Source organism: Tursiops truncatus, chromosome 3 (genome assembly GCF_011762595.2).
Source record: "Tursiops truncatus isolate mTurTru1 chromosome 3, mTurTru1.mat.Y, whole genome shotgun sequence".
NCBI lineage: Eukaryota > Metazoa > Chordata > Mammalia > Artiodactyla > Delphinidae > Tursiops > Tursiops truncatus.
The window spans coordinates 26,321,296-26,348,768 of record NC_047036.1 but is presented as its reverse complement, the minus strand read 5'-3'; the positions used below and the strand labels follow the sequence as shown (position 1 = coordinate 26,348,768).

The 27,473-nt window shown below is 45.1% G+C and overlaps 1 protein-coding gene and 1 long non-coding RNA gene across 12 annotated transcripts in view; one reads left to right on the top strand and one right to left on the bottom strand.

Moving 5' to 3' along the window:
- Positions 1-27,284, top strand: part of LOC141278261 (uncharacterized) — a 27,840-nt gene extending 556 nt beyond the window's left edge. Inside the window, exons 2-3 of the long non-coding RNA XR_012330638.1 lie at positions 396-26,634; positions 27,148-27,284. This is a non-coding gene — a long non-coding RNA (uncharacterized lncRNA). The remainder of the gene's footprint in view (positions 1-395; positions 26,635-27,147) is intronic.
- PDZD2 (PDZ domain containing 2) overlaps positions 7,224-27,473 on the bottom strand; it is a 372,865-nt gene continuing 352,615 nt past the window's right edge. For 9 of the 11 annotated variants that reach the window (XM_019930193.3, XM_033852773.2, XM_073802036.1 and 6 more), the window contains 6 exons: positions 23,480-27,473; positions 22,557-22,674; positions 19,538-19,639; positions 17,476-17,746; positions 15,666-15,800; positions 7,224-10,091 (listed from right to left, as the gene is read on the bottom strand). In XM_019930193.3, coding sequence (XP_019785752.2) covers positions 9,910-10,091; positions 15,666-15,800; positions 17,476-17,746; positions 19,538-19,639; positions 22,557-22,674; positions 23,480-27,473 — 4,802 coding nt within the window. In that variant the 3' untranslated portion in view covers positions 7,224-9,909. The remainder of the gene's footprint in view (positions 10,092-15,665; positions 15,801-17,475; positions 17,747-19,537; positions 19,640-22,556; positions 22,675-23,479) is intronic. The other 2 variants (XM_073802038.1, XM_019930197.3) reach the window with 2 other exon arrangements.

Sequence of the window (27,473 nt, the reverse complement as noted above, 5' to 3'; positions counted from 1 at the left end):
TATATGTCTGTTTTAGTTTCCCTCAATCTATAAGTTCTTTCCCTCATCTCTCTTTATTTTTTTCCTTGAGGAATATTTGTTGATAAAATTGGATCCCTTGTCCTGTTGTTTGGATTTTGCTGATTGTATCCACATAGTGTAGTTTAATGTGTTTTATTGACCTCTACTTCCTGAGAATTGGGCGTTAGAGCTGAGGCTCCGTCAGATTCGAGTTGGTTTGTGTAGGCACCTGTTTCATCGGTGGTGGTGTGTTCTTTCATCAGGAAGCACATGGTGTCTCTCTTTTTGTGATGGTTTGTGATAGCAATCTTGCTGTTCAGTTCTTAGATCCTGTGATTTATTGAGGTTGCATGTGGTGATATTTTAACTGTTATCATTTCTCCTTTGTTTATTAGCTAAAGTATTTCTATGAAGAGAAACTTCACCTTACCTACAATACCGTTTAGTACAGTTCATAGAGGAAAGGTAGGAGAATTTCTACATTTTATTTACCAGTTTTCAAAATAGACTTGGTTCCAAAGCATTCTCCAAAGGTGACTGATTAATTTTCTTTAAGTATCCTGAACTTGTGGAAATTAACATTCTTTTATCATCATCATTTTCCTTGATGAGAAGTAGGATTCTTGATACGGAAAAGTAGAGCTATAGCTTTAAGACAGAAGATAGAAAACCCTTGTTGTTCTAAATTCGAATCAGAAGTATTGGTGTAAACTTACAGGGTACTTTATTTCTTCCTTTTTTATTGTGGTAAAATATACGTAACATAAAATTTACCATTTCAACCATACTCAAGTGTACAGTTCCGTGCCTCTGCTTTTTGTAGTTGTGCTGCATCTGCTTTGTAAGAACATCATCATTATATACTATAATCTCTCCCTTTTAACTCTTGCTTTAGTCTTAACTATTCAAGTAAATACATGCTTAATGCTCACCACCAGCCCTTACGTCATCTATCCAGTCATTCTGCTTGTCTTGCTCATTTGTTCGTAGATTCTTCTGGAAGGGCTTGTGAGACTAGTATACCCTGAGTTTTCGTATGCTGATAACAGTTTATCTGTAGCCTTTTGTATGAAAGTCTGTTTGGATAAAATGGTTGGGTCACATTTTTTTTTTTTTTTTTAGTATCTTAAGTATGTTCTTTTTGGTTTAAAACGTCACTGTCAATGTCTGCTGATAACATGATTTTCTTTCCCTCATGAATGCCTTATTCTTTTTTGCCTGGAGCCCACGGGATTTTTTTCCTCCGATTTTTCGCCAGTGATGTTACTGCAGTATGTTTTGGTGTTGGTTGTTCTGGATCCGTATTCCCAAGTACCTGGTGTGTTCTTTCAATATGTAGCATCAAGTCTTTTTTTATTCTCAATTTCAGGAAAATGAAAGTTTTAATAATTGTTCTGTTCCCTTGTTTAGGCTTTCTTCTTTGGGGATTGCTATCATGTATGCTGTTTTGGGTCACTTTTGCTTGGCTTCTTTTCTTTATTATTGATCTTTAAATGTTTTACCTGTTTTCTCTTCTCTTCCTCTCAAGACATCCTGTTTATTTACTGTGAATGATCTTCCTAGTTTAGTTTTTTCTGAAATTAATTTTTTCCTGAGTTTTAATAATCAATTTCTAAATTTTTCTAATTTCTATTGATATCATTCATATTTTGTGTCATTTTCCTGATGTATTTTAACTCATTTTTTTTGTGGTACGTGGGCCTCTCACTGTTGTGGCCTCTCCCGTTGCGGAGCACAGGCTCTGGACGCGCAGGCTCAGCGGCCATGGCTCACGGGCCTAGCCGCTCCTCAGCATGTGGGATCTTCCCGGACTGGGGCACAAACCCGTGTCCCCTGCATTGGCAGGTGGACTCCCAACCACTGCGCCACCAGGGAAGCCCCTAACTCATTTTGAGGTATTATATTTTTCATTGGTTCCCTAGGTATGTCTTTCTGGTGTGCTTTTGTTGTCTCTAGGGATTATATTTTCTCCTCATGCTCTTTTTCTTATGATAACTTTGTATGGGATTTGACCTGGATTGTCTTCTGTTGCCCATGTTTACATGAAATTACTTTTCCTGTTTTAGAAGGGAGATGCAGGTCAGGGTAGCTTTTCTAACTGCGTTTATTCTCTAGAACCCCTTCCTCTGTTTTTGAGTGTGAAGAAGTACGGCACCTTGCTTTCTGATATCTGGTTCTGCCACTCTCAGCCACCTTTATCTGGACCTTCTTTTTTCTTGATCTCTGTTGTTCTCTTGCTCAGTTTCGATTTTGTTCCCAGTAGTTTCTCCTCAGTGTGGGGCATTGGCTGATCATTTTTGAAAGTGAAAAAACGATTCAGGTTTCAGGGGCCGTTTCCCAGTCGGTCCTCTGAGCTTCCCTGTTGATTATGAGGCCAAGGGTGAGGATGTCAGGGTGGGTGTGTGTCTTAGGGGTATCAGATGCCCTGTTGCTTCCCTCTACCCTCCTTGTACAGATTCCGATACCAAATTGGTCTTGTTGCTTGTTAGTAGTTTACTCCTGCTCGTTTGTACCTTCTGGGGTTTGTGAGGGTACTTTCACACCTAGTTTTGTGGTAGATGTTTACCATGGTTTTTCTATACTAGTTGTTCTGGGTTGTATGTGTGCGGTGTTAGTGGTGGGGAAGGGGAAGTAGGTGGGATATGAGGAAATTAAAAAACTATGTTGGGGAGTTCCCTGGTGGCCTAGTGGTTAGGATTCTGGGCTTTCACTGCCGTGGCCCGGGTTCAGTCCCTGGTCTGGGAACTGAGATTCCTGCAAACTGTGCGGTGCGGCCAAAAAAACAAACTGTGTCACTGTTGTGTTATCTTGCCTGAATCTGCTGGGAGAGCCCCCAGTGGTTTTTAGTTTGTATGTAGTCTCATTAAATTATGAGTCTTTTGCTTTATAGCTTCTGCATTTAGCCTCATATTCACTTTATGATTAAAACAGTATATTTAGCTCTTTTGATGGGTTTTTATTTTCCTTTCTTGCTTTTAAATTTATGTATGGTGATTCTGGAATTTTATTTTGTTGTGTAGGATTTTGTTGCAAGGAAGCCAGCTTTTTTTACCTCCCCTAAAATATTTAGCCAGTTTTTCCAAAATCAGCTATTGTATAATCTGTTTTCTGTAACTGACTTAGAATGCCCCTTTGAATTTTCTTTGAATTCAGAATCTATCTGTCATCTTTATTCCAGTGGTTTGGCTGTCCATGGAAGAGGAGACACTTTTAATTATAGTAGTTTTTTTGATGATGTTGTAATAGGGCTAGTCCCCCACTTATTATGCTTTTTCAAAATCTGGTTATTTTTACATGTTTATCCTACCAAATGGACTTCAGAATAATTTTTTTCAGGTTAAAAAATTATTTTGAGATCATTGTTGAAATTATATTACATTTATAAACTAGCTTGAGGAGAGTTGAGATTTTTAGTGTTGTCATCCTATCCCAGAATAAGCTAAACCTCCCCATTTGTTCGAGTTATTGGTTTTATGTCCCTTAATAGAATTTTGTAATTCATTTAGATCTTTTTAAAAATAATTAATTAATTAATTTTCTGGCTGTGTTGGGTCTTTGTTGCTGCGCGCGGGCTTTCTCTGGTTGCGGCGAGCGGGGGCTACTCTTCGTTGCGGTGCACGGGCTTCTCATTGCGGTGGCTTCTCATTGCAGAGCATGGGCTCTAGGCACGCGGGCTTCAGTAGTTGTGGCTCGTGGGCTCTAGGCATGCGGGCTCACTAGTTGTGGCACACGGGCTTAGTTGCTCCGCGGCATGTGGGATCTTCCCAGACCAGGGCTCAAACCCATGTCCCCTGCATTGGCAGGCAGATTCTTTTTTTTTTTTTTTTTTTTTTTGTGGTACACAGGCCTCTCACTGCTGTGGCCTCTCCCATCGCGGAGCACAGGCTCTGGACGTGCAGGCTCAGCGGCCATGGCTCACGGGCCCAGCCGCTCCGTGGCATGTGGGATCTTCCCGGACCGGGGCATGAACCTGTATCACCTGCATCGGCAGGCAGACTCTCAACCACTGTGCCACCAGGGCAGCCTTCTTTTAGGTCTTGCCAGTCCTTGCCAAAGTTAAACGTATTTTTAGTTACTATTGTGAGTGTTTCCTCTTATAATATGTTTTAAGTGGTTATTATTTATGAGTAAGAAAGCTCTTGTTTTGGTGGATGATTTCTGATAGCCAACTTTACTGAATTCTAATATTTTAACAGTTTTTAAATTGATGTGTTTGTGCTTACAAACAAGTACCCAGATATATCTGTGCACACTATATGATACATTTGTTTCTTCTATTTATACCTCTTAAAAATTTTTTGTCTAATTGTATTGGCTTGTACCTCTAGAATATTGTTATCCAACAATAACAGCAGTGAACATCATTTTTGTTTGTATTCCTGAATCTAATGGGAATGATTCTGGAGTTTTTCCATTAAGAGTTTGAAGCAGGCTTTTAAAAAAGTATGTCTTTCACAGGATTTGTGTGTGTGTGTGTGTGTGTGTGTGTGTGTGTGTGTGTGTGTCCTACTGATATAATGAATTACATTCTGCATTTACATTTATAGATTTCTTAATTCCAAATCATTCATGCATTCCTGGAGTTAACATCACTTAGACTTGGTATTTTCTTTATTGTACTACTGGATTCATTGGCTAACATTTAATTAGGATTTTATTTATAAATTTGTTTTGTCCATTTTCATTGTTTTCTAAGCACTTTTCAAGTTCATCAAGTTCATCTTCAATGGCACTGACTTGTATTCTGCAATGTGATTTGACTCGATGCTTATATGGCTTTGGTTTCGTAAGGTGGTCTCCTCAGTTTCTTTTTCGTTCTACTAGATCCACATTAATCTCATTTGATTTTCTTATCTCTTCTTTGATCTTGTGCTTCTTAGAAGCCACATTCTCTTTGAGTGCACTGAGAATATGAAGCAGTTTGTGTTTATAATTTTCTTTTGATTCCTAAGGTAGTTGTCCAAATTATTTTTTTTTCCCTGCGTTTTGCATACTATGTTTCAACACCCTCCCCCCACCTTTCCCAGCTTGGTATTCACGAGAAGGGCCCTTGCCGAGCCTGTTTAATGGGGAAGGTGGGGTTCTACTGAAGCCTGCCATTTGGTCAGTAATGGATACTTCAGAGCTCTGTGTTTAAGCATCATTCAGCTCCTCCCTTAGAATGAGAGAGGAAAGTTGGATACCAGTTGATTTTAATCTTTATTCAGATCTACTCAGCTGCGCTGGGGGGATCGAGAAGAAGGCTGTGATCGGTGCTTGGTGTGGCTTTTACGGGGTTGGGTGAGCAGAGGCTGCTGGTCTCTGAATGGATCAGTTGAGCCCTTTCGTTTCAGAAACGTACGTGGTAGGGACTCCCCTCAGATCAGACCATTCCTTCCCTGTTACTCCTCTGACCTGCTGAGGCCGGCCAGGTGCCTGGGAAAATCAAAATGAGCCTCCCCTTTAACTTCACCTTCTCTACCATTCTGAGGAGTGGAAATGGCTCTGATTCTGGGTGCTTCCTGCTTTTTCTGGGGCTCACCTTCTGTAATTCCCTTTCTTCAAGTTAAGGGTTTTGGTGACATTCTGATACTCTTCATAACTCTCATACCATCTTTGCTTTCTCACATTCAGAGAGAATTGTATCCCATTTCATTGTTCTCCTTCAGTTTGGTCTCAGGTTTCATTTATTGTACATGGTATGTAGCCTTCAACATTCATAGAATGGATTTGTGGCTATTTCTTTTTTTGTTTTTAAATTTATTTATTTATTTTTGGCTGCGTTGGGTCTTTGTTGCTGCATGCGGGCTTTCTCTAGTCGCGGCAAGTGGGGGCTACTCTTCGTTGTGCGCAGGCTTCTCATTGCGGTGGCTTCTCTTGTTGCGGAGCACGGGCTCTAGGCGCATGGGCTTCCGTAGTTGCAGCACGTGGGCTCAGTAGTTGTGGCTCACGGGCTCTAGAGCACATGCTCAGTAGTTGTGGCGCACAGACTTAGTTGCTCCGCGGCATGTGGGATCTTCTGGACCAGGGCTCGAACCTGTGTCCCCTGCATTGGGGACCACTGTGCCACCAGGGAAGTCCCTGTGGCTATTTCTATAGTGTATTAAAACTCTCCCCCAGGAAAGAGTTCTGCCCAAGTGTAGCAGTGGACTGAGCCAATCAGAATCTTAATTTTTGGAGGATATATGGAAAATCAGGCAGGCAGCAGCCTGTATGTCCAGAGAAATCCTGTGATATAGAGTGGGGCTAAAATTATAGCAAAATAGCATTCATCGGTTTCTAAGTAAAGAAAAGGTGTGAGGAATTGGGGATAAGGCTGCCAGCTAGTGGAGGGAGGAGAAGCGGGTCTGCAGAAACAGACCCACAAACAGCAGTGGAGGGCACTGAGTGACAACCCATGAGCCCCCGAGTTCCTCCCGTCGCTGAGGCCCGGTCATATGCTGAGTTCTATTCTGGGATTTCTGTGAGATGCCGTCTTGCCTTCTTCCCTTGGGCCACTCTAGTTTGGCGTCTGCATCTGAAAACCAAAACAGCCTAAAATAAAGCAGATGCTTTTTATTTCACTCTGTGAAATAAGATCCCAGATTATCCAAGTATTTGTGGGGGAAGGAGTGGTGAATGGGTAGGGATTTTAGGAAAAATGAAGAATGTATTCATTGTGAAGAATGAGAGAAAAAACTGGCAAGGAAACAATTGCCAAGTAGCATCCAGAGTCCAGTTGAGGTCGGAAGCCATGAATTTATAGCAAATCACTATGTGTAGTTGTGAGCTTTTTCTTTAGGAATAGGCATGTGGGCACCAAGAGGCTGGCTGGTTGGAAGGATCCTGGATTAGACGGGGCGAGGGAGCTGTGCGCCTCTGGGCTGGAGGGCCATTGCTGTCCTCTACCGTGGGGTCTAGTCTAAATAGAGAAGGGAAAGAAACACGGGTGGGGATTCTGAAGCGGAGAAAAGTACCAGTTGCCTAGGGATTGGAGGGCCTGTTGAAACTGAAGCAGAACCAGGGGGAAGGGGAGTAAGCTCCGGAAGGTCGGGAGGTTGTAAAGGCATGAGATGTCTGATTTCAAGATCTCAGAGGGGGAATGGGTTTGGATTGCGTCAGATCCTGGGTGTGGCCATGGAAGAAGTGTGGTTGACTTGCCTTCTTTTGCCTTTGCCCCTCTCACCCATTTAGGTAATCACCATTTCTTAGCTTGATGGTTTAAAAGGTTTTTCTATAGATGCAGAAGTGAACAAACAAAAAAACAAGTAGTAAACAGTGTTTATTTTTTTAAAATTACTTAAAAAAGGTTGTTTATAGAGACGTGGATTTACATAACTTGGCGACAACATTTTAAAAATGTACAGGCTATTTCATATTATTGCACTTACTCTTTAATAATATATAAGGCATTTTATCTTACATAAATAAAGGATAATGTATAATATCATACAACAGGTGTGGTGCCAACTAAAAGTCAACCCTAAAATTAAATGAGCTGCGTATGGGACGCTCGCAATGAAACCCGGCCTACTTCAACCGTCACGGTACATCCTTGCAACTACGATTTACATATTATGACACAGTTACCATCATAGCTTATTGTGGATGAAGGACCAGTTAAAAAACCAAAACAATGCAAGTTTTAGTAGGACAATACCATGAGTGTTCATGTCAGGAAGTTTGGGAGTTTATTAGAGTAATTAGAAATACTAGTCATGCCTTGAACACTGACGACAAATAAATAGCTTTCTATCTTAGGGTCAAAGTTTAGCTTTTGCTTCCTCCCTTAAATTCCAATTGTCAGATTCCAAGGGAACCCTTCTGGCAAGGTCCACTGGAAACGGCTGATGACTTGAATATAGTTCAGTGACCCAGAGGGCTACCCTTGCACTCTTCAGATAAGAGGATTAGGACCTCTTAGAAGGAGACCATTCCGCTGCTTCAGAAACTCCTATCTGTCACACAGGACTGTGCATTTCTATGTAGGCACAGCTGGAAGAGTGGAGGCAAAAAATCGTTTTCAGTGTTGACTTCAAAGAGTCTCTCATCATTTAGGCAAGAAAGCAGAAGCCACAAAGCTGACCCCAGAGACTTAAAAACAATCTAGCATGCACCTTGCACTGACTTCCTATAGTATCCTACTTGGAACTGTAATAGTGAAAAGTAGAAGCTAAATTAATCAGGTCTTTCTAGCTAACTCCTGAACTACATTCTCTTTTGTATAACCTGTTTAAAAATGAGAAATCTTGGCTCACACCAGCCAGATATTTCACTCCCGTCTGAGAACCTCTCTGGGCCAGCTCCACAGAGGTTTACTGGGATTAGTCACTCAGAAATAGGTTAATTAAAGAAATCGCCGACATAAAACCTTAGCGTCACCATGCACGCAGGTATGCAACCTCACCCGTATTCCCAGGACTCAGCTGGCCTGCACCACCGAGGATGTGGCTTGTAACTACGCAGTTCTGCTCCTTTACCTTGAAAGACTGACTCACCCTCGTTTTCCACCTTCTTACTATGTTTTGGTGAATGAAGCTGATGAGGATTTGGGTCTTAAGAAAAGAAGGTACAGTACGAGGGAGAAGAGCCAGTTTTGTGACGAGGAACAGCACGCGGAATGGGAACAGTTACTAAGAAGAAGCTTGTGCTTCAGGAGGGCAGCTGGGACGAGTGTCACAAGCAAGCGTGAGTCACAGCAGTGTTCTGCTGGGAAACATTTTTGGCAAAAGGAAGAATTTGCAAAACAGGAAAACAAAAAGAGCAAAAACTTCAGTCACTGCAGAGCTATGCCATTACACCCAGGTCAGGAAAATAGATCCAGTGCTTAGAAATGTTACATTTCTTAAGCTTGTTGAGAAGAGAAAGGGGAAAAAAAAAATCAGCCAAAGAAAAGAAAGTCCCCTAAAAGGATTATTTTAAGTTCCTCTATTGGGATTATAAATCCAAGGACACTAAAAAGATAATTGCTTTCTGAAACTTTAAATTAGTGGTTGGATCTATAAAATATAGAAATGGAAACTCAGTGACAATGATATTTTTGCCTGCTCTTTTGTTGACCAGTCTTGAATTCAAATATTTATTCAAGACAAGTTTCAAAGTAGATGCAAGGTGCTTGCAGAGCTGGAACTGTCTGCTCATTCTAGGCAGCAAAGTTCACAGCTATTTAGTACAGTTTATCAGAACTGCATTCCCGTAAAATTGCCTTACGACGTACACTTTTAGGTCATGATCAACACTTCACGGTGATCCATGACCACCGAGTTAGTTAAACTATGCAGCCATACGTTGCACATTACACTCACTAAAAATACCACTTTCTGTATTTTGCTTTTTCATTTTTGGATAATTCCTGAGCTCAGTCTAACCATTAGGTCATAATTGATTTTCTTTTTTCAAGTCTCATTTTCTTTTCAGGATAACATACAGACCCTACCGCTCCTTCCACTGAATGTGCCTAAAAGCATTCTGTCATTTACTTACTTACTTACAAAATTATATAAAACTATAGTCCTTTTTAGTTGTGACACTTGTGTTGCCCCTCAGACTTTGTTAGCCTCCCTAGTTGCCAGGATTGAGTGTGTTGGGAGAGGTGGCTAGAAGGATGCGGAGGTCTCACTAAATGTTTCAAGTGAAGAAGGGCATGCCGCATCTTGTGTCCCCATCAGGAAACATAGAAGGTGTCAGGGGACAGGCACTGGAACAGAATGAACCCTCCTGGCCTAGGTGATCCAGGCAGAAGGTTTCTGAGTTCCGCTCCATTGCTGCTGCTTCATGTGTAAGTAAAAAACTGGAGAGTTGTTTGTTTTATCGTCCTTGCCACACCAGTGCTTCTGTGTTGTTTCAGGAACCCATTGTTTAAAGAAGTCATTCTGATTTGCTAAAGAAAGAAGGGAACTGAGAAAAGGAGATTCTGATTAATAAAAAATGTAACAAGCGCAATTAGTGTCACTACCAGTGCTTGTTGCATGAAGAATTCCTGTGCTTTCTAATTACTAACTGCACAGGTCCCTCTGGGACAGACTTCATAATATTCCAGGCATCGAAGTGCATGAGCCCAACCAGGGATTTCCCGTTAATGGCAAGAATTTCATCTCCAGCTTCTATTGTTCCAGCTTGCTCAGCTGCACCACCTGAGAGAATAAATACAGAATAATAGTTTGGTACTTTCGTAATATCCAGAATAAATTCCAGGTAAATGAAAAACTTAAGTGAGAAATATCTCTAAACCATGTGCCTATATTCTTCGGAGAGGGAAATTTTCTTTAAACAAGACGCACAAAGCAAATACCCCAAAAAAGAAATCTGACTACATAAAAAATTCAAATCTGTAACCCTTCTTTCCCCGAAACATAAGCAACTGACTACAGGAAGATATTTTCATTGTATTTAGTCAACAAATAAAATGAAACATTAGAGTTAATATCTAGCCAAGCTAAAGAACTCCAAATCAATAAAGAACACACCAAAAAAATCCAAATGACCAATAAAGCAAGTTCAACTTCTGCTCATTAACAAGTATAGTCTGATATATCCACATGCTGAGAATGTGATTACCTGCTCAGCAATGACTGAGGAGATTACTTAAATTATCACTTACACAAAATTTAACAGATTTCTACACTACAGCTCTGGGTACATTAGAGCAAGATTATGAGCTTTGGAAAAAACACAAGTTTACGCCCTTTTCTATTTACTTCCTTGCACATGCACATCTAAAACAATCGTATTGAAGAAATGCACACTGGCCATGCAGGCATCTTTTCATCTTACGGAAGAAAGGACATTAAAAGAGAAAAATTCCCAAGTTTGAAAATAATTTCCTCAGAAATCTTTAACTAGATCTCAAAACACTGAGGAGATAAATCTACTTCGTTCTAAATTCCCGAAAATCACTGTTAAATATTATTTGATATCAATACACATGTAATTATAGTTGATTATAAAGATTGACAAAATAAAAAAATATAGCTGGAAGAAAGTGAGTTCAAATGCAATCCACTCAAGGACAAAAACATTTGATGTTGTTAATGACAGAGGCAGAGGCAGATGCTGTCATCGGAAAAGAGGTGAGCCTTCACCGTTACCAGTCCTACAGTGGGAGCAGAGAGACTGATTTAGTCCCCGTCATTGCTTTCTCAAGATACACATTTTTGGAAGTACCAAAGCACTGTTGTCTGACATGCCCAGTTATACTGCGTTAGCATATTTCCCGTTCTAGGAGTATTACCTAAAGGCCTGAAGCAGATTATGTGAAACGAAAAGAATTTTCTGAGTGTTCATCTGGTCTGAGGACGTGGGCTTCCAACCAACCCAAACAGGAGGCTGTGAGTTAGGGGAAAGCACGCTGAATACCTGCAGGCAGTCAGACTGGCTTGGGCTCAAGTATGCGACTTCAAGCAAGTTACAGGTTTCCCGAAACCTCAGTTTTCTCATCTGCAAAATGGTGTTAGCCTGTCTTGTTCCCTCACTAGGTTATTACAGGGATCTAATGAGATGAAGCAGATGAAAGTCCTTCATGAACCACTCAGTACTGTTCAGACCAAAGGTAGTGCCAACTTTTGGACTTCTTATACACAAGAGAGAAATAAACTTTTCTTTAAACCATTGTTATTTTGGGTTTTCTATTACATGGGGCCAAGGAGAATCCTAACTAATTTGATCAGGCTATGTCTCTCTCCATTTATTGAGGTTTTAAGAAAAATTTCGAACACTTTTATCTTTTTTCCAAAAAGGTCTTGCATAGTTTTCCTGTGACACACTCTTAGGTTCCTTACGGTCGTTACTGAGAATTGGTATCATACAGTACTGAATCTGCGTTTAGCCTTTTTTCCCCCGTTCAGCCCTGTTTTTGAACTGGTCCCGGTTAATGGATATAGCTCTAACTTGCTTCTTGAATTGCTATATACAGTTTTCCCTTTTATGGATGTGATACATTTTACTCATCATTTTGCTACAGATAGAAATTTAAACTGTTTTATAGCTTCCATTTTAGCAAGCACTGCTAAATTCTTCCCCAGAGAGGAACGATTGTTTATACTTCTGCCAGAAAGTATGAGTGTTCTTCTTTCCCTGCATCTTGCCAACACATCATATCATGAGATTTCTTATTTATGGCCAGCCTGATTTTAAAAAGATGATTCCTAATAGTTATAATTTTCACCCAATAACTAATATAAGTTGGAGTGACCTTCCCTATATTTCTTGACCATTTAGGTTTTAACTTTTTCTATTTTCTATTCATTTCCTTTACCCAGATTTTCTCTTTATTTAGTATTTTTCTTTTTTTCTCAGCCATGCTGTGTGGCTTGTGGGATCTTAGTTCACTGACCAGGGATTGAACCCTTGCCCCCTGCAGTGGAAGCGTGGAGTCCTAACCACTGGACCACCAGGGAAGTCCCATGTATTTTTCTTACTGAATTATAGTTCTTTATATATCCTGGAATTAGCCTTTTGTTGATTAAATACATTGTAAATATCTTCTAGTCAGTCACTTCGATTTTATTTGTTTATGATATAATTTTTTGCCATATAGAAGTTAAACATTTTACATATGTATTCTTTCACGATGTGTTTTTGTGAAATTTTTTGCCATATAGAAGTTAAACATTTTACATATATATATATATATATATATTCTTTCATGACGTGTATTGTGTTATAGGAGCCTCCCTATAGGGTTTTAAAATAATGGTTATTGCTGATATATAGGAAATTCTATTGATTTTTTTTTTTTTTGTATGTTGATTGTGAATTCAGCGATCTTGGTGAGCTATTTATATTGGCTTCACATTTGATTCTCAGATTTTTTCAGTCAGGAAGAACGTACAATTTGCCAATAATGATGAATTGTATTCCTGTATTTCCAATCTTTATACCTCTTATCTTTTTCTTATCTTATTGTATTAACTGATATTCCTGGTAAAATGTTGAATACAAAAACATCTTAAAAGCAGCCCAAACATAGTAAAAACAAAATAAAAAACAAAACAAAACATTTTTAAAGTGTTAAACATTTTTTTACAAAGCAGCCCAGATATTAGTAGTGACACTGTTCTACCCGGATGGCTGCCGCTTCACACAAGAGTTTACAAATTACTGTCTACTGCATTTTTCATCAGTAAAATCCCTGACCTTCCAGATAGCTTTAGGGAAATATATTTAATTCACTTATTATTCAAAGAATTTTTTTGTATTAGATTGATGCAAGAAATTGAAGATTGCTATACTGCTTTTGGTGTTTGAGCTAAAAGGCACAGGAAACCAAGATAAACAGAAAACCTGTACCTGTACTTAAATTTGTAAGTATGAAATAAAGGTAAGACGATGAAATCTTTGGGCAGAGCTCTAAGCCTCTACAAAGAAAGTAGATTTACCAGTCTCCAAAAAGAGTGAAGGGGAGGGATCTGTATAATATTCAGAAAGCCTTGAATGCCTTTTCCCAAGAGTCAATCTGCAGGCCTGCACACAAGGGCACTGGAAATGCTCCTCTGTGGAACAGGTGCTTCTCTGTAGCAATTCCTCCTCTCTATCCATTTATATAGTTTCATGGATTTCTAGCCAGATGCTAGAGACAAAGGCCAGGAAGTTACCCAGGACACTGTCCTTGCTCTGCTGGAAGGAGATCTGGGGGATGCTTATCTCCCCTGGGGCTGCTTCTCCACTTCAGTGCTGCAGATTCCATGGGATTCCGGACCTGGCCTCCCAGTCTCCACCTGGGCTGCTGCTTTAGCCACCTTCAGTTTCTGGTTTGTTTGGCTCACAGGCCAGAAAATCCTTTTTAAGCTGTGAGCTTCTTGGCCTGCAGAGGCTGCGTGTCCTGTGACTGATCACAGTGGCGGTGACTCCGGCACCTTTCACTGTGTGTCCTAAACACCTCCATCTTGCTGTTGTAGGCTCAGTCCTCTGAAGGTTATTCTGTTTCCCGGCATTCATGCTGCCAGTCTGATCGTACTGCCTTTGTGAGCAAGCTGCACATTTTCTGTGTGCTTTTTAAGTTCTTTATATTTTGAAACTTGATTGTGATACATCAAGGTCTGGGTTTCTATAAAATTCATCCTGTTTTGCCCTTGATGAGAATTTTCAGCCTGAATACTCCTATTGTTTCTCAATAGTCATGACTTCTCCAAATAATAGTTCCTTTCTCGCGTTCTTTTTTTTTTCTTTCTTTTTCTGGCACTCCTCAATATGTCCTCCTCATTGCTCATCACCCTTTTGTAATTTTTATCTCTTTTTTCCCTTGTGCTGCAGTTTTTATGGTTTCTTCTTTCTTGATTTTTATAAATTCTCTCTTTGTAAGGATTTAGTATACTTTTTAATTCTATTTATTAATTTAAAAATATATTTGACTGCCTTTTTGCTAATGGGCTTCTCTGTGTGTGTCTGTTTTAACATATCTGCCTGTTTCTTTTGAATACCCTCTTGTCTTGTTTCATGGCTAATATTCCTGCCTTAATTTTTTAATGGACTTTCTTGTTTATTGTGTCTGTTGGCAGTTTCGTCATGTACTTTGTACACTTTGTTTTAGAGCTCTTAAGAGTGCTCTTATAGTCAAACAGTTTCATGCTTGCCTTAACTTGGCTTTCTGTGTTCTACTGCTGTCCAGTTAACATGTATAGGGTTTTCCCTTTACCCTGGTACCGTGAGTGAGTCCAGATATCACACACAGCAGAGGCCTGGCTCCTGATTTGTGCCTGTCCTCTGCTTGCCCCAGGGACCGTGAGCAAACAGCCTGTTTCTGGCTGCCACCCATTTACAGTTAGAGTGTGTGCTAGACTGGAAGAAAGTAGACGGGAGCCGTAGATATCATTGGACTAGTTGGCAGATACGAAATCTCTTTATACACTTGAATAATTCATTTTATGATATTGGACAGTTCCCAAAAATCTCCTCAGCTGAATTATATTAACAATATCAGTATATATGTATATGTTTTAATACTAACAATATTATAAATATACATTGAATATATGAAACAATATTATAGTATAATAAAATATTACATACAATAGGATAATCAGCATGTATGTATATATATAAATATATCATTAGTATAATATAATTGCTCAGCTTAGGGACCTGAAGAGATAATTTTGAGAACGGTCCAAGATCATAAAATGCATTATTTAAGTTCATGAAGAGACCTCATATCTACCAACTATTTCAGTGATATCTACTGCTCCCATATTACTTTCTTGAAATCCAGTATTTGCAATTTTAAGTGACTATGACCTTGACCAATGTTAAGTACCCCTGACTGGCAATTCTGATGGCATTACTTAGCTTGCTGTGTTCACATCCATAACAGCTAATCGTAAGTAAGAACACGAAGACAGGAGCATGGAGTTAGGGGATACAGTACTGAGGTTGGGGGCACAGTCTCCGGAGCCTGGGTTCAAGCCTGATTCTGCCACTTAATCTGTGTGACCTTAGGTGCCTGCATAACTCCCCTGTGGCTCAGTTTCTTCTCTTGTAAGACAGGGATGATAATAATAGTACCCATCCTATAGAACTGTCATGTGGATGACATGAGTTAAAACGTGTAAAATGCCCACAACAGGGCTGACACACAGTAAACCCTGTATGTCACAGAGCATTAAACACACTGCAGATTTTTTAAAACAAATTTGATTTCCAAATGGAAGGCACGGACATACACAGAGAGAGAACTGGTACTAGGCAGCAGATTGGGGTTTCTAGAACATTACCTTTGTACACTCTTTTAATGAACAGGGGCCCATCTCCAGACATAGACGATTTCCCTCCATCCAGACTCAGTCCCAGCCCAGCCGAGGTCTTCAGCACTTCAACACACAGAGCCTCGTGTGCACCTGTGCTTCTCCCTGCAGCGACAGTGTTCGTAAGGATGATGATGACAGGGAACCGCAGCCCCTCCTGCCCGGTGCCCCCAAGTGTGTTCCCCAGGCACCCTCGAGTCCCGTCCACCTTGAAGTGCTGATAACGACATCTGAGACCAACTTCAGGGTTGCTCTCCCAAATCTAGAGCTGTGTTCCTGCTGTCCCTTGCCCCCCTAAGCACTTTCTGCAAGCACAGAGAAGGCATTTATGCCCAAGCAGAAATCCCCGGAAGCCAAACTGCTCTTGTCAACCCCAGATAGTCGGTGCACATCTCAGTGAAGACTGAAGTCGCGCTTGGGGAATCAGATTTGATTTCCTGCCAACCTTGGCAGCCGACGGCAGCAGAGCATCACAGCCTGGTACTGACAACCTGCAACACCCAAATGCCAGGCCTCACACGAGACATGGAGCGTCCTTCCTTCCCCTTCTGCTCCTGTGAGGGGTCCCCCTGCCTCTGGCTGGCCGTCTGCATCACACACTAGCTGCCTTCATTGCCATCTCCTGGCTCCACTGTGGGGAGAGCGTTTCCTTGGTGACGCCTGCTTCGTAGCAACCAGCCTGTGCCTACTCTGTGTGCTAGTGTGGAGAGGCTGGGCTGGGGTCTATCTTGGGCGTCTGAGTAGGGATTGTAAACTTGCCTTTTGTTTCCCTTACTTGCTTGCTGTATCAGTGAAGGATGTCTGAATCGAGTGGAAAGGGCACTTAATTGCTTGGGAGGCAGGGGAAGGACCACAAACAGATTAAACTGTCCACTTGGGGTTGAGGCCAAGCCAGAATCACTGCCTTTGAATGGGGAACCTTAAGACGTGGATGCTGGTCCCCCCATCCCACCACCCACACCCCTCAGAGTTTGACTTCATTGAGCTGGGGGATTTCCTGGGGATCAGGATTTTTAAAAGCTTCCCAGGTGCCTCTAACATCAAGCCTACTGCACCAAGCCCCAAGTGGGCTGCTTTCAGTGCATGTTAAGGCATAATTGCGTAGGCTCTGCTAGAGCCCCAGGCAGGGGGATCTGAAGGAATAGAAATATGAAGAAATAAGTTGAAGCCCCGAATGTGCTTTTTGCAATCTGATAACTTTGTAGAGGTTGGTTCCAGGCCAGATGCCCTGAAGGTGCCACAGGAACACTTAATGATTATCCATTTCAGGATAGTCTTCCATATCTGAGTTCCTGAGTCTTAAAAACTCTGAAAGCTGTTAGGACTAAGTGCCCAGTGGTTTCCTTTGACAGGTTGCGTTTCCAGGATCCCACCGAAAATACACCAAACGGAATTCCCTGGCGTGGCTGCGGTTAAGACTCAGCGCTTTCACTGCCAGGGCCTGGGTTCAACCCCTGGTCGGGGAACTAGGATCCCACAAGCCGCGTGGCCCCCCAAAAAAAAAGAAGAAAAAAAACAAAAAACCACCAAACAGTTGAGACAGTGCAAGGGCAAAGGTGAGCATGACAAGGTCTGATAAATAAGGTATTTCCCTGTACTGGGAAGGGCTTTAGCTTTCTAGAAGAATGAGAGCAAGACGACGGAGCAGAGGGAAGACTGAGAACACCCCCAACACTCGTGGACGCATCTGGACAAGAAGAGTTTCTCATTTGTTCCATGGAATCAGTGCCATTCTCAGCAAAGTCATTACAAATAGCTCAGGCCCCTGCTGGTACCTTACCTGTTCCAGGCTCCAGGGGGCTGGGCTTTCTGGACAGCAAGCCCCTCCCATTGGCCATGGGAGGCTCCTGCCTGATGGAGGGCCTGGGCCGGTCACTCCCTTTCTTGATGACCACGAGGACATCTCTGTACAGCTGTGCCTGGTGCAGAACCCTCAGGACATCCCCGTGGGCTAAGCCAGCCAATGAGGCGCCGTTGACTGACAGAAGGAAATCCCCTCGGCTCATGGTCCCTTCCTGAGAAGCTGCCCCCTGAGAAAACACCCTGTGGATCTGGGACAGGAGAGGACAAAAGCCAAGCTCATTTATGACCTCCAGTAAAAGCAAAAGGGCAAATTTGTAGTAAAGGAACTATCTAATGGCAAGTTTTCTAAATCATACACACACTTGGTTTATCAAAAACATTCCGTGTGGCCTTCCCTGGTGGCGCAGTGGTTGAGAGTCCGCCTGCCGATGCAGGGGACGCGGGTTCGTGCCCCGCTCCGGGAAGATCCCACATGCCGCGGAGCGGCTGGGCCCGTGAGCCATGGCCGCTGAGCCTGCGCGTCTGGAGCCTGTGCTCCGCGACGGGAGAGGCCACAGCAGTGAGAGGCCCGCGTACCGCAAAAAAAAACAAAACATTCCATGTGAGGAATGGGATTAAAAATGTCACTACCAGCACCTCAACACATTTTTACTCTATTCTTGCTAGCATCTCAAATGTGTCTGGCACTCCACGGGGCCATAAGAGTAGAAAGATGAACAGGACCTGGTTTCATCCAAGGAAGGTGGCCTCCCTAGTGATTTCAAAGGCCTTTGATATAAAATTTTAAGTTTTTGATCTTGAGAAAGAAGTGATTTATAAGCAAATGCAAGTTTTGGTCCGTTAGTTCTAATGTCCTTCCAATGCTTAAACCAATAAAATGTTTAGGTGAATATGAGGACATAGGCAACTGTGTTTATATGTATCATCATCTTAAAGGTCACTCGCTATGTGTTAAAAGTGCGTCTCTTAATGCAAATCACAACTACAATGAGGTATCACCTCACACCAGTCAGAATGGCCATCATCAAAAAATCTACAAACAATAAATGCTGGAGAGGGTGTGGAGAAAAGGGAACCCTCTTGCACTGCTGGTGGGAATGTAAATTGATACAGCCACTACGGAGAACAGTATGGAGGTTCCTTAAAGAACTAAAAATAGAATTACCAAAAGACTGAGCAGTCCCACTACTGGGCATGTACCCTGAGAAAACCATAATTCAAAAAGAGTCACGTACCACAATGTTCATTGCAGCTCTATTTACAATAGCCAGGACATGGAAGCAACCTAAGTGTCCATCAGCAGATGAATGGATAAAGAAGATGTGGCACATATGTACAATGGAATATTACTCAGCCATAAAAAGAAACGAAACTGAGTCATTTGTAGTGAGGTGGATGGACCTAGAGTGTGTCATACAGAGTGAATTAAGTCAGAAAGAGAAAATCAAATACCGTATGCTAACACATATATATGGAATCTAAAAAAAAAGGTCATGAAGAACCTAGGGGCAGGACGGGAATAAAGATGTAGACCTACTAGAAGATGGACTTGAGGACACGAGGAGGGGGAAGGGTAAGCTGGGATGAAGTGAGAGAGTAGCATGGACATATATACACTACCAAATGTAAAATAAATAGCTAGTGGGAAGCAGCCACATAGCACAGGGACATCAGCTCGGTGCTTTGTGACCACCTAAGAGGGGTGGGATAGGGTGGGTGGGAGAGAGATGCAAGAGGGGGGAGATATGGGGGTATATGTATATGCATAGCTGATTCACTTTGTTATAAAGCAGAAACTAACACACCATTGTAAAGCAATTATACTCCAATAAAGATGTTAAAAAAAAAAAAAACACTGTGTCTCTTTGTCAATGATAACGTTATGTACTACTTTTTTCCCCACTTTTCTATTTTTGTTTTGGTGGCAGGGAACAGACACCAGCATTCTTTGAACCCACTGACATGAATTCTGTCCTGATCAAATTCTGAGGCTGCTTCAGGAGTGACTCTTCCGACAGCATCTCGACATTGTCACTTACCACAATTGATTTTGGCTCCACATCTGTCCCTCCTGTCACACTGAATCCCAGACCTGAGCCTTCTTTTTTATTCAAGACTATGAAGTAAATATCTTCTTTATTCTAGTGAAAAGAAACAGAAACAAGTATATTCCTTGTGCCAGAGTAAGGAAGTTCTGATGTCAATCCTCCCACAGTACTGCAGAGCTTGTCACCACTAACCCCAGTGGTTCCTTAGGCCCTTCCACACAATACTGGAAGCAGAGGGGCCATCATGAATATCCTGCATTCCTCCTGGGTGGTGCTTATGTGGAGTTCTGAGGGTCCATCCTGTAGCTCTAGAACCACCAAGAAGGTCATATGAACCAGGATAGTGGCAGGGACACGGGACACTTTAGAAGTCATTCTCGGCACCAGACTGCGTGTTCCCAAATCTGATCATAGCACACAATTCAATCATGAAGGGACTTCTTTACAATTTTCTAAGTCTACAATTGAGCAAAGCCCATGTTGTCAGCAGGAGAGAGAAGTATAGGTGCCAAGAGACAGGACAAGAGCACATCGAGGCTGTAAGTTTTACGTCCCCGCTTCCACCATGTTCAGCTTATTGGATTTTCGGTGCAATTAATGAACTGGTAGTCATAAAACACAAAGTATGCTGAAAAATAGTACATTAAAACAATCTGTCAATTCACATTGAGACTAGAACATTCTTAGTAAGTAACAAAAGACTGTCCTGTGTTCCAAGCATCAATCAAAAGATTGATGCTTGGAATAAAAGCATTTAACTAAATGCTTAAAAAGATTTTAGAATTAAAAAAAATTAGCTGCGCTAATTATTCTGAATTTGGACTTCCTTCACATACATGCTAGATAAGATTCAGCCTCATTTTAAGGACCTGCATTGCTAGGTTTCCCATGAAGGGATTTATAATCCATCAATTCAAGGTGTTCTCAGACATGGTGATAGAAAAAGAATCTAATAATAACCCTCCAGGATTGCTCTGACAGAGAAAGTGAAAATGTTGGAAGAGAAAACCACCTCTGTATTGTGCTGGGGAAATAAACCAATATTTAAAATAAACAATGTTTAGTCCTATTAAGTCCTAAAGAGTAATCCCAAGCATGTCACACCTCTAAAGAAGTTCACTCAAAGCAAAGCTCCATGTGCTAACACTAGAATATCCTGCAGAACTTGGGGGGCTGGGATTTTGACTTCATGGGCAAGTCCAAGTATATACATGCTCAGACACTGTTCACTGGAGAGAAGAATGATGGCTACGCTTTCTCACAAAAACAGGAACATGTGGTCTGGGACATGATCTCTCTGTAGCTTCTGGGAAGTTTGATGCTGAAACAAATACTTCTCAGATATTTAAATGCCTTATTGGAGCAAAGACAGTATTTGAAAATGAGACTCTCCTGCATTCTAGGACATATCACCAAAATTCTAATTTATTCAAATCCTTTTTCCAGTTGTGTTTGAGGATACAAGTCTGCTAGAGGCTGATTGCTAGTGCAAGTGTTGCCTCTTTGAGAAACTTAATTAGCACAGCATCAGGGAAGCTAGAAGCACCTCAAGAGCTCTCCAAGGTTTGGGCTTGTTGAAGTCAGAAGAGCAGGGCTGTTTCCTGACTCTCTAATCTCTCACAGCACCTCCAGAGGTCACAGGAAGTCACTGTGTGCAGGGCCATTTTCAACACCTACAGACCATACTCTTTGGAAAAAAGCAAGGCAGGAAAGTTCTGAAGATGGCAGAGAGAGGAGATCTCTACTCACAGCTCCTCTCTGAAATTAACTGAAGACAATAAGAAAAAGAGATAAAAGAAAGCTGCATTCTGATCAAAGTAGGAAGAATCTTCAACACCTGCTGGTGGTGAATATGGACCCAGGCTGAGGGGGTGAGGGAGGCCCAGAAGATGACCGCAGGGTGGCGCTCAGCGCCCTGTGCACACAAAAAGTCTCCGCTTTGTCTGTGGTCCCTGACAGTGTGCCTCTCCCTTGTGAGGCTGATGGGGACTTTTTGGTTTTCACCTCATGTCTAACACTGTAAAATATCTGGAGCAAAGAGCCTGGCAAAGTGTGAACCCACTGAGCCACCTTGACTCAAAATCCCAGAGTAAGGTTTTCATGCTTTGTAACAGAAGGAGGAAGGGAGAGAATGAAATAGTCCCTCGTCCTGAAAGTAAAAAACGCAGTATGTCTCAAGGTGTTTCCTAACTTCACGGACCCAAACCAGGGGCCGAGAATCCAAAGGCAGTGGAAGCTAAAAGGAACTGGTCTCTATTCCATCCCATCTCCTCTCCATTGTGGCCCATCCCTTATTAGATGCCAATGACACAGCCCTTCTGGATAATATTAGAATTTCTGGAACAGTGTTCTCGGGTGATATCTGTGACCCAGGTACATTACCACTCAAGAAAAACTGTTCATGTTTGCTTTTCTTCTCTGGACAAAAAATATTCATATATTAGGGTTCAAATCTCAGTGAACAGTTCTGAGAAATTAATGTGCTTCAGGGTTAGATATGGACCATGGTTTCTTTTGTTGTTGTTTACGGTCACATCCAATTTACTGAAAAATTTTACTTGTAATGACTAATCAGCTTCTTTGAAGCTCTTACACTTAGGGCTGGGGTAGGGCTACACAGCTGTTAAGTCTCATTTCCCCAGCAGGTGGCTCCCTTGACAGGTAGTTTATGTCCAGTTAGGTGGACAAAGGTACTTGGTACTTGAGCCCTTCCCCGACAGTTCCAGGATGCCTCGTCCTATTTGGAGGACCACTACAGACAAACTCCAGGTGCGGGGGGTGGGTAGGGAAGATGGTAACTCGCTGCTGGGGAATTAAAACACCAATCTGGCACCTAAAAATTCAAGACAATCAAGCAACAAGCAAGTGAGACAGAAGTCAGGCTGAGCTGTAGGACTCGCTACACAGCCCTCGGAGAAGGGCCCTCCCAGGCCCTCTGAGCCCGTGGCACACGCCTGAGCACTGAGGTGGCAGCGGTCCCCTCTTCCTGTGTTTTCTGTATTTCACTCACCTCTGATTGTGCTTTCGCTTCCTGAATGAGAGCTAGGACAGTAGATTTTGACCCCGCTGATGACAGAACAGACTGCAGTCTTTGCTGATCCCCCGCTGAGACCAGGAGTTGATGCAAACTAAATAATATATATTTGAAGACCATTAAAGAAAAAAGCAGTTTCTCCATTTTGCTAGGATGCATTTAGAATGATCTTTCTACCATATTGCAGGTATTTTCTGATTTTCACACTCTCTTTTGGTCGTAACTCCCACTCCAAACTGCTTGAAGAATTCTGAATGTTGAACAGGAATTTCATTCACTGCTGATAGCAGTGGGAATTCCTATGGATTTTGGGATCCCTCCAAGATGTTAGGAGACCAATGCCAGAGTTTAACAGATAATTTCAGACATATTAAATATTCTGTAGGCTCCAGCGAAATATTTTAAAACATATTAGAAATTTCCCGTTTGACTCCAGTCACCCTCAAAGGCCCCGATTCTCCCCTGAGCGTCGGCTTTCCCTGTCCAACCATCTCCCTCTCTCTCTCTCTCTCTCTCTCTCCACTTTTGTATAAGTGCCCTAGCCTATAGAAGCCTCTTTTTAGAGCAACATTTTGGCAAACACTTTTCCCTGCAGGCACTGTATTTTCCCAATAATGATATTAAAACCAAAATTGGAGGCTGGAATAGAAAAGGGACGTTAGTGGAATTTATTCAGTGAAATCTGAATAAAGTCTGTTGTTTAGCTAATAGTGTTGTTCCAATGTTAACTTCTTACTTTTGACAAATGGACCGTGGTTACGTACGACGTTAACATCAGAAGCAGCTGGGTAACGGGTACAGGGGAAGTCTGCACTATCTTTGCAACTTTTCTATAAATCTAAAACCAGTCCATCAAAAAAAAATTTTCATTACATAAAAGGGCAGGGGTGGATACTTACTTAACTGACCAACTTTTTCCGGAAGGCAGATCCTGGGTGGTCTCACCCACATCGCGGGCTGAACTGGGTGCCCCAGGCTCAGTGGCTTTAGGGCTACTTCCCCCTGGACAGGCCCTGTCCGCCCCCTTCACGGGCCATGAAAGGGCAGTGGAGCCGTGGAGGCCTCCAGCAGGGGAGCCAAGTGACCTCCGGGGGACGATTTCCAGCTCGGTTTTGAAGAGCACAGCAGTCGGCCCGGCCGAGAAGTCCTCGCTGCAGAGCTTGTCGAGGTCAGGCATGCTCAGGGCTCTCAGCTCCTGGAGCTTCGAGCGGGACAAAGGTGAGGCCTGGGTGTGACGCACCGAGCATTTGTTTCTCTTGGCGGGAGAGGCTGGGGTCACCGTTGGGGTGGGGATTCCTGAAGGACCAAGTGATCGCTTCAGGTCTGAGTCAGCGCCCTTGTTAGCAGCCTCCCCCGGGCTCTGCCGGGAGGCTGTCAGAGTCATGCTGGACGGGGACTTGGTCATCGGGGGGATGAGGGTGCTGCCTTCACCTTGGCTTTCACTGCAGGAACTCAGGCTGCGTCTCAGCGACCTCGCTGCCGCGTCACTGGAGTGGCCGAGGTTCCCGGAAGCCACGCTGCCTGAAGACCGCCTCACAATGGGAGGCTTGGAGCTTACCGACAGAAACGGGGAGGCCCCGGACTTGGCTGTGGGCCGGTCAGAATTGGCCAGGTTCTCAAAAGACTTGATCCTCTGCTTCACAGAGAAAAATGAGGTAGATTCATGGGGCCAGTTCTGCTCAGAGTAGTAATATCTCCTGGTGACTCTGATTTTGTCTGTGAGTAGGCAGCTTGTTTCCTGCACTGACAGGACATCCCCTTCGTCTGTGGTTGGAAGGTTCCTCGAAGTCTCCAGCAGGGGCTTTACGCTATACACGCCCTGTCCATTAACCAGGCTGAGAACACTGCCTCTGGACGCCCTGGCCTCGAGGAGGCCCCCACCGGTGGCAGGGAGCTGGCTGTCCCGGGGCGGGCGCCCTGGGCTGTGTAGGGCATGGCCCTCCCGGCCGAAGTGGCTGGAGAACTGGGCCGGCATGGAGTAGGTCCTGGTTGCTGGCCTTGGCGTGAAGTAGGGATGCTCCCCCGGTGCCGGGCCCACTGTCGTGCCGTTCCTGGGCATCCCCAGGGAGTCTGCCCTGTGGTCTGACCTTCCCTGGCAAGGATCTGCCTTTTCAGCCGGCAGCTGCCGGGAGGGGGAGGAAGTCTGTTTCGCCCTGCTGACAGATTGCTGTGCTCCCTGCTCCACCTGGGAGGCCCGAGACGTGCGTGAGGATGGATGATTTGGGGATGAGTCCACTGACTGGTGACAGAGCCTGAATTCGCTCTTCTCCTGACAGGTGCTCTGGGCCAGGAACCCTCCCTGCCTGTCACTCTCAGCTGGCTTGTCACCATACGCATTCTTGGGCGTCCTTTCAGAAGAGATCTCAATGATTTTCAGCTCGTTGGTCCTTTCGAGGGGCTCACCAGCAATGATTTTGCTTCTTTTGTCGCCGGTCCCTCCAGCCTGGGAGGCTTCTGCTGCTGAGTCCGTTTGGCTGGACGGGGGCTGCTCGCCCTGCCCGGTAGGGGGGACCTCCCGCTTGCCGGCCGCTGTGGACGCGCCACTCCTTGGTGCCGTGGGACTCACCAGCCCAGGGGACGCAGGGGGAGCCTTGCTCTCTGGACCACACTTCGGAGATCTGGGGGCGGCCGGGCAGCCTCGGTCAGGTTCTGAGTGCACAGCCGGGTGGAGCCTACTGCACGCACCTTGCTCAGGAAGGGTCTTGGGGGAGGTCAAGGGCGAAATGAACATCCTGATGCTGGTGTCGGATGCCGAGGGCTTCAGGGAGCCTGGGGTCCCCTGGGGCAGCTTGCCCTCCACACACTGGGGAGGCTGGGGGGCGGCTGCGGCGCTTCTGTCCGGTTCCTCATGGTCACCTGTGTGGAACCGGTGTGATGCCACCCTAGAAAGCACTTTGTGGGAGGCCTGGGGTGAAACGAGGGCTTTCCTGTGCTCTGTGCCCCCGGCCTTCGCCGGGTGAGTGGCTGGGGCCTCGGAGCTGACTTTGCTTTTGCTTTTGATGCTCAGTCTCTTCAGCTTAGGACCGGCTTTGGGTTTCTGACAGGTACTCAGAAGGGTTTCCATGGAACTCTTCTTAGGCAGGTCTTTATTCTCCAGACTCAGCCGGGGAGGGGGGCTGTCCCGTACAGCCACCCCCTTCTTGTGGCCGGAGCTCAGCGCCTGGTCCTTGGGGTCGGGCCTTCTGGCCGGCATCGTGGGTGGTTCCGTTTCACTTCTGCTCTGCGCATGCGTCCCTTGGTTGCTTTTGTTTATCTCTTTAAACCAGGCCATGATGGGCCGCCTGCAGATGGGTTTCGGCTTTGGCAGCAAGTCGTCCGGGTCTTGAACTTCGGAGATGTGCAGCTTTGCCAGAGCCAGGTCTCTGTTCTCGGGGTCGCACGCCCCGAGGGCGCCCCGGTTTCCAGTGGCGTGAACGTTTGTTTCCTGTTCTTCAGGTGGGGTCTTGTCATCCAGCCAGTCGTGCTCCAAACCATTCACCATGTTAGGAGAGCTGAGGGGGCCTGGGGGCCCGGGGACAGACCTGGGGCCGGGCGGAGTCTGGGCGGCTTCCCCGGGGTCCTCGGCAGCCCGTGCAGCCTCGGGCGTTTCCGGCTCCCGAGACCTGGCGTCCGAGGGCAGAGGCAGCCGTGGAGGGCCCGGGGCTGCTGGGCCCAAGGCTCCCGGCGCGGAGGCGGCGGCGTCCCCGGCGTCCCCCGCCGCCGGGCTTAGGGCTCCGTGCTTCGGTGGCAGGGCTTTGGCGAAGGCAGGGCAGGCGGCCCCCTGGGCAAGGGCAGGAGCGCTGGCTGCGGGTGGATCGGGGGGGCCATTCGTGGCACAGATTTCAACCTGCTCTTCCTCAGACTCCGTCGTGTCTCCCTTGTGAGAAGCCCCATGAGGACGAGGACAAAGACGAGGACGGGACCAGCTGTCCCTGGCGGGCGCTCGTGGGGCTTCAGTGAGCGACTCGGGGTCCGAAGACGAGTCCTCAGCATCTCCGTACATGGACGAGAGGGACGGCTCCGTGCTGTCGCCCAGGCCCGACAGCGACGTGCTGTCTTCGTGGAGGCTGCTGAGGTTTCTAGAGTAGCTGCTCAGAAAGCTTTTGTTCACAGTAAAATGTCTGTCGGGATTGATGGAATCCAGAACCGAAGGCTGGTGGGCCCACTGGGGGCAAGGGGCTGGACCGGCAGCCGCGGGCCTCCTCGGGCCGGGGGCCTGGCTCCCCGAGTCCGGGTCCGACTCGGCTCGCTGCGGCCCCGGGGCAGCGCGCTCCCGGCTCAGCCGGGCCCCCTTCCCGGGAGGCGGAAGCCTTGCTCCAGAAGCATCGAGCTCCTCCAGGAGCCTGTCGATGTCAGTCACGGGGCTGCTCCCGCTGCCCCTGGGGCAGCCGGGCCCCGAGGCACCGCCACACCCCTCCGGGGCCTTGTCACTCGGTGACGGCAGGGAGGGGCTGGCCCGCAGCGCCCTTGCAGACCCAGAGTCTGTTCCTCGGGGCAGAGCCAACCCCCCGCAGTTTCCAGGCATGAGGGTTCCCGTGGTTTGCAGAGCATCGCTGTGGTGACCCGGAACCCCCTGTCTCTTCTCCAGGGTCGTGAGGTCTCGTGACAGCACGGCAGTGGCCGGAGATGCCCCCTCGGCCGCGGGTCCCGCTCCACTGTGGGCAGCGGCCTTCCGGGTGGCGCGGGGCGAGCTGGCTTCTGGGGCCGCTCCGGTCTCGCTGAGGTCAGGATGAGCTGTGGCCATCGTCCCCTGCGATGCACTGTCCTCAGACTCAGGCACCCTGGGTGACTCTGTCTCTCCGGGGTCTTCGGGTTGCCTCGCTGGCCCTGCGTGCGCTGAGGTCTTGCTGTGGTCAGGGTGCACCACCCCCTTCTCCCCTGGGGAAGGGAGGGGGCCTGGGGAGCCGTGGGGTC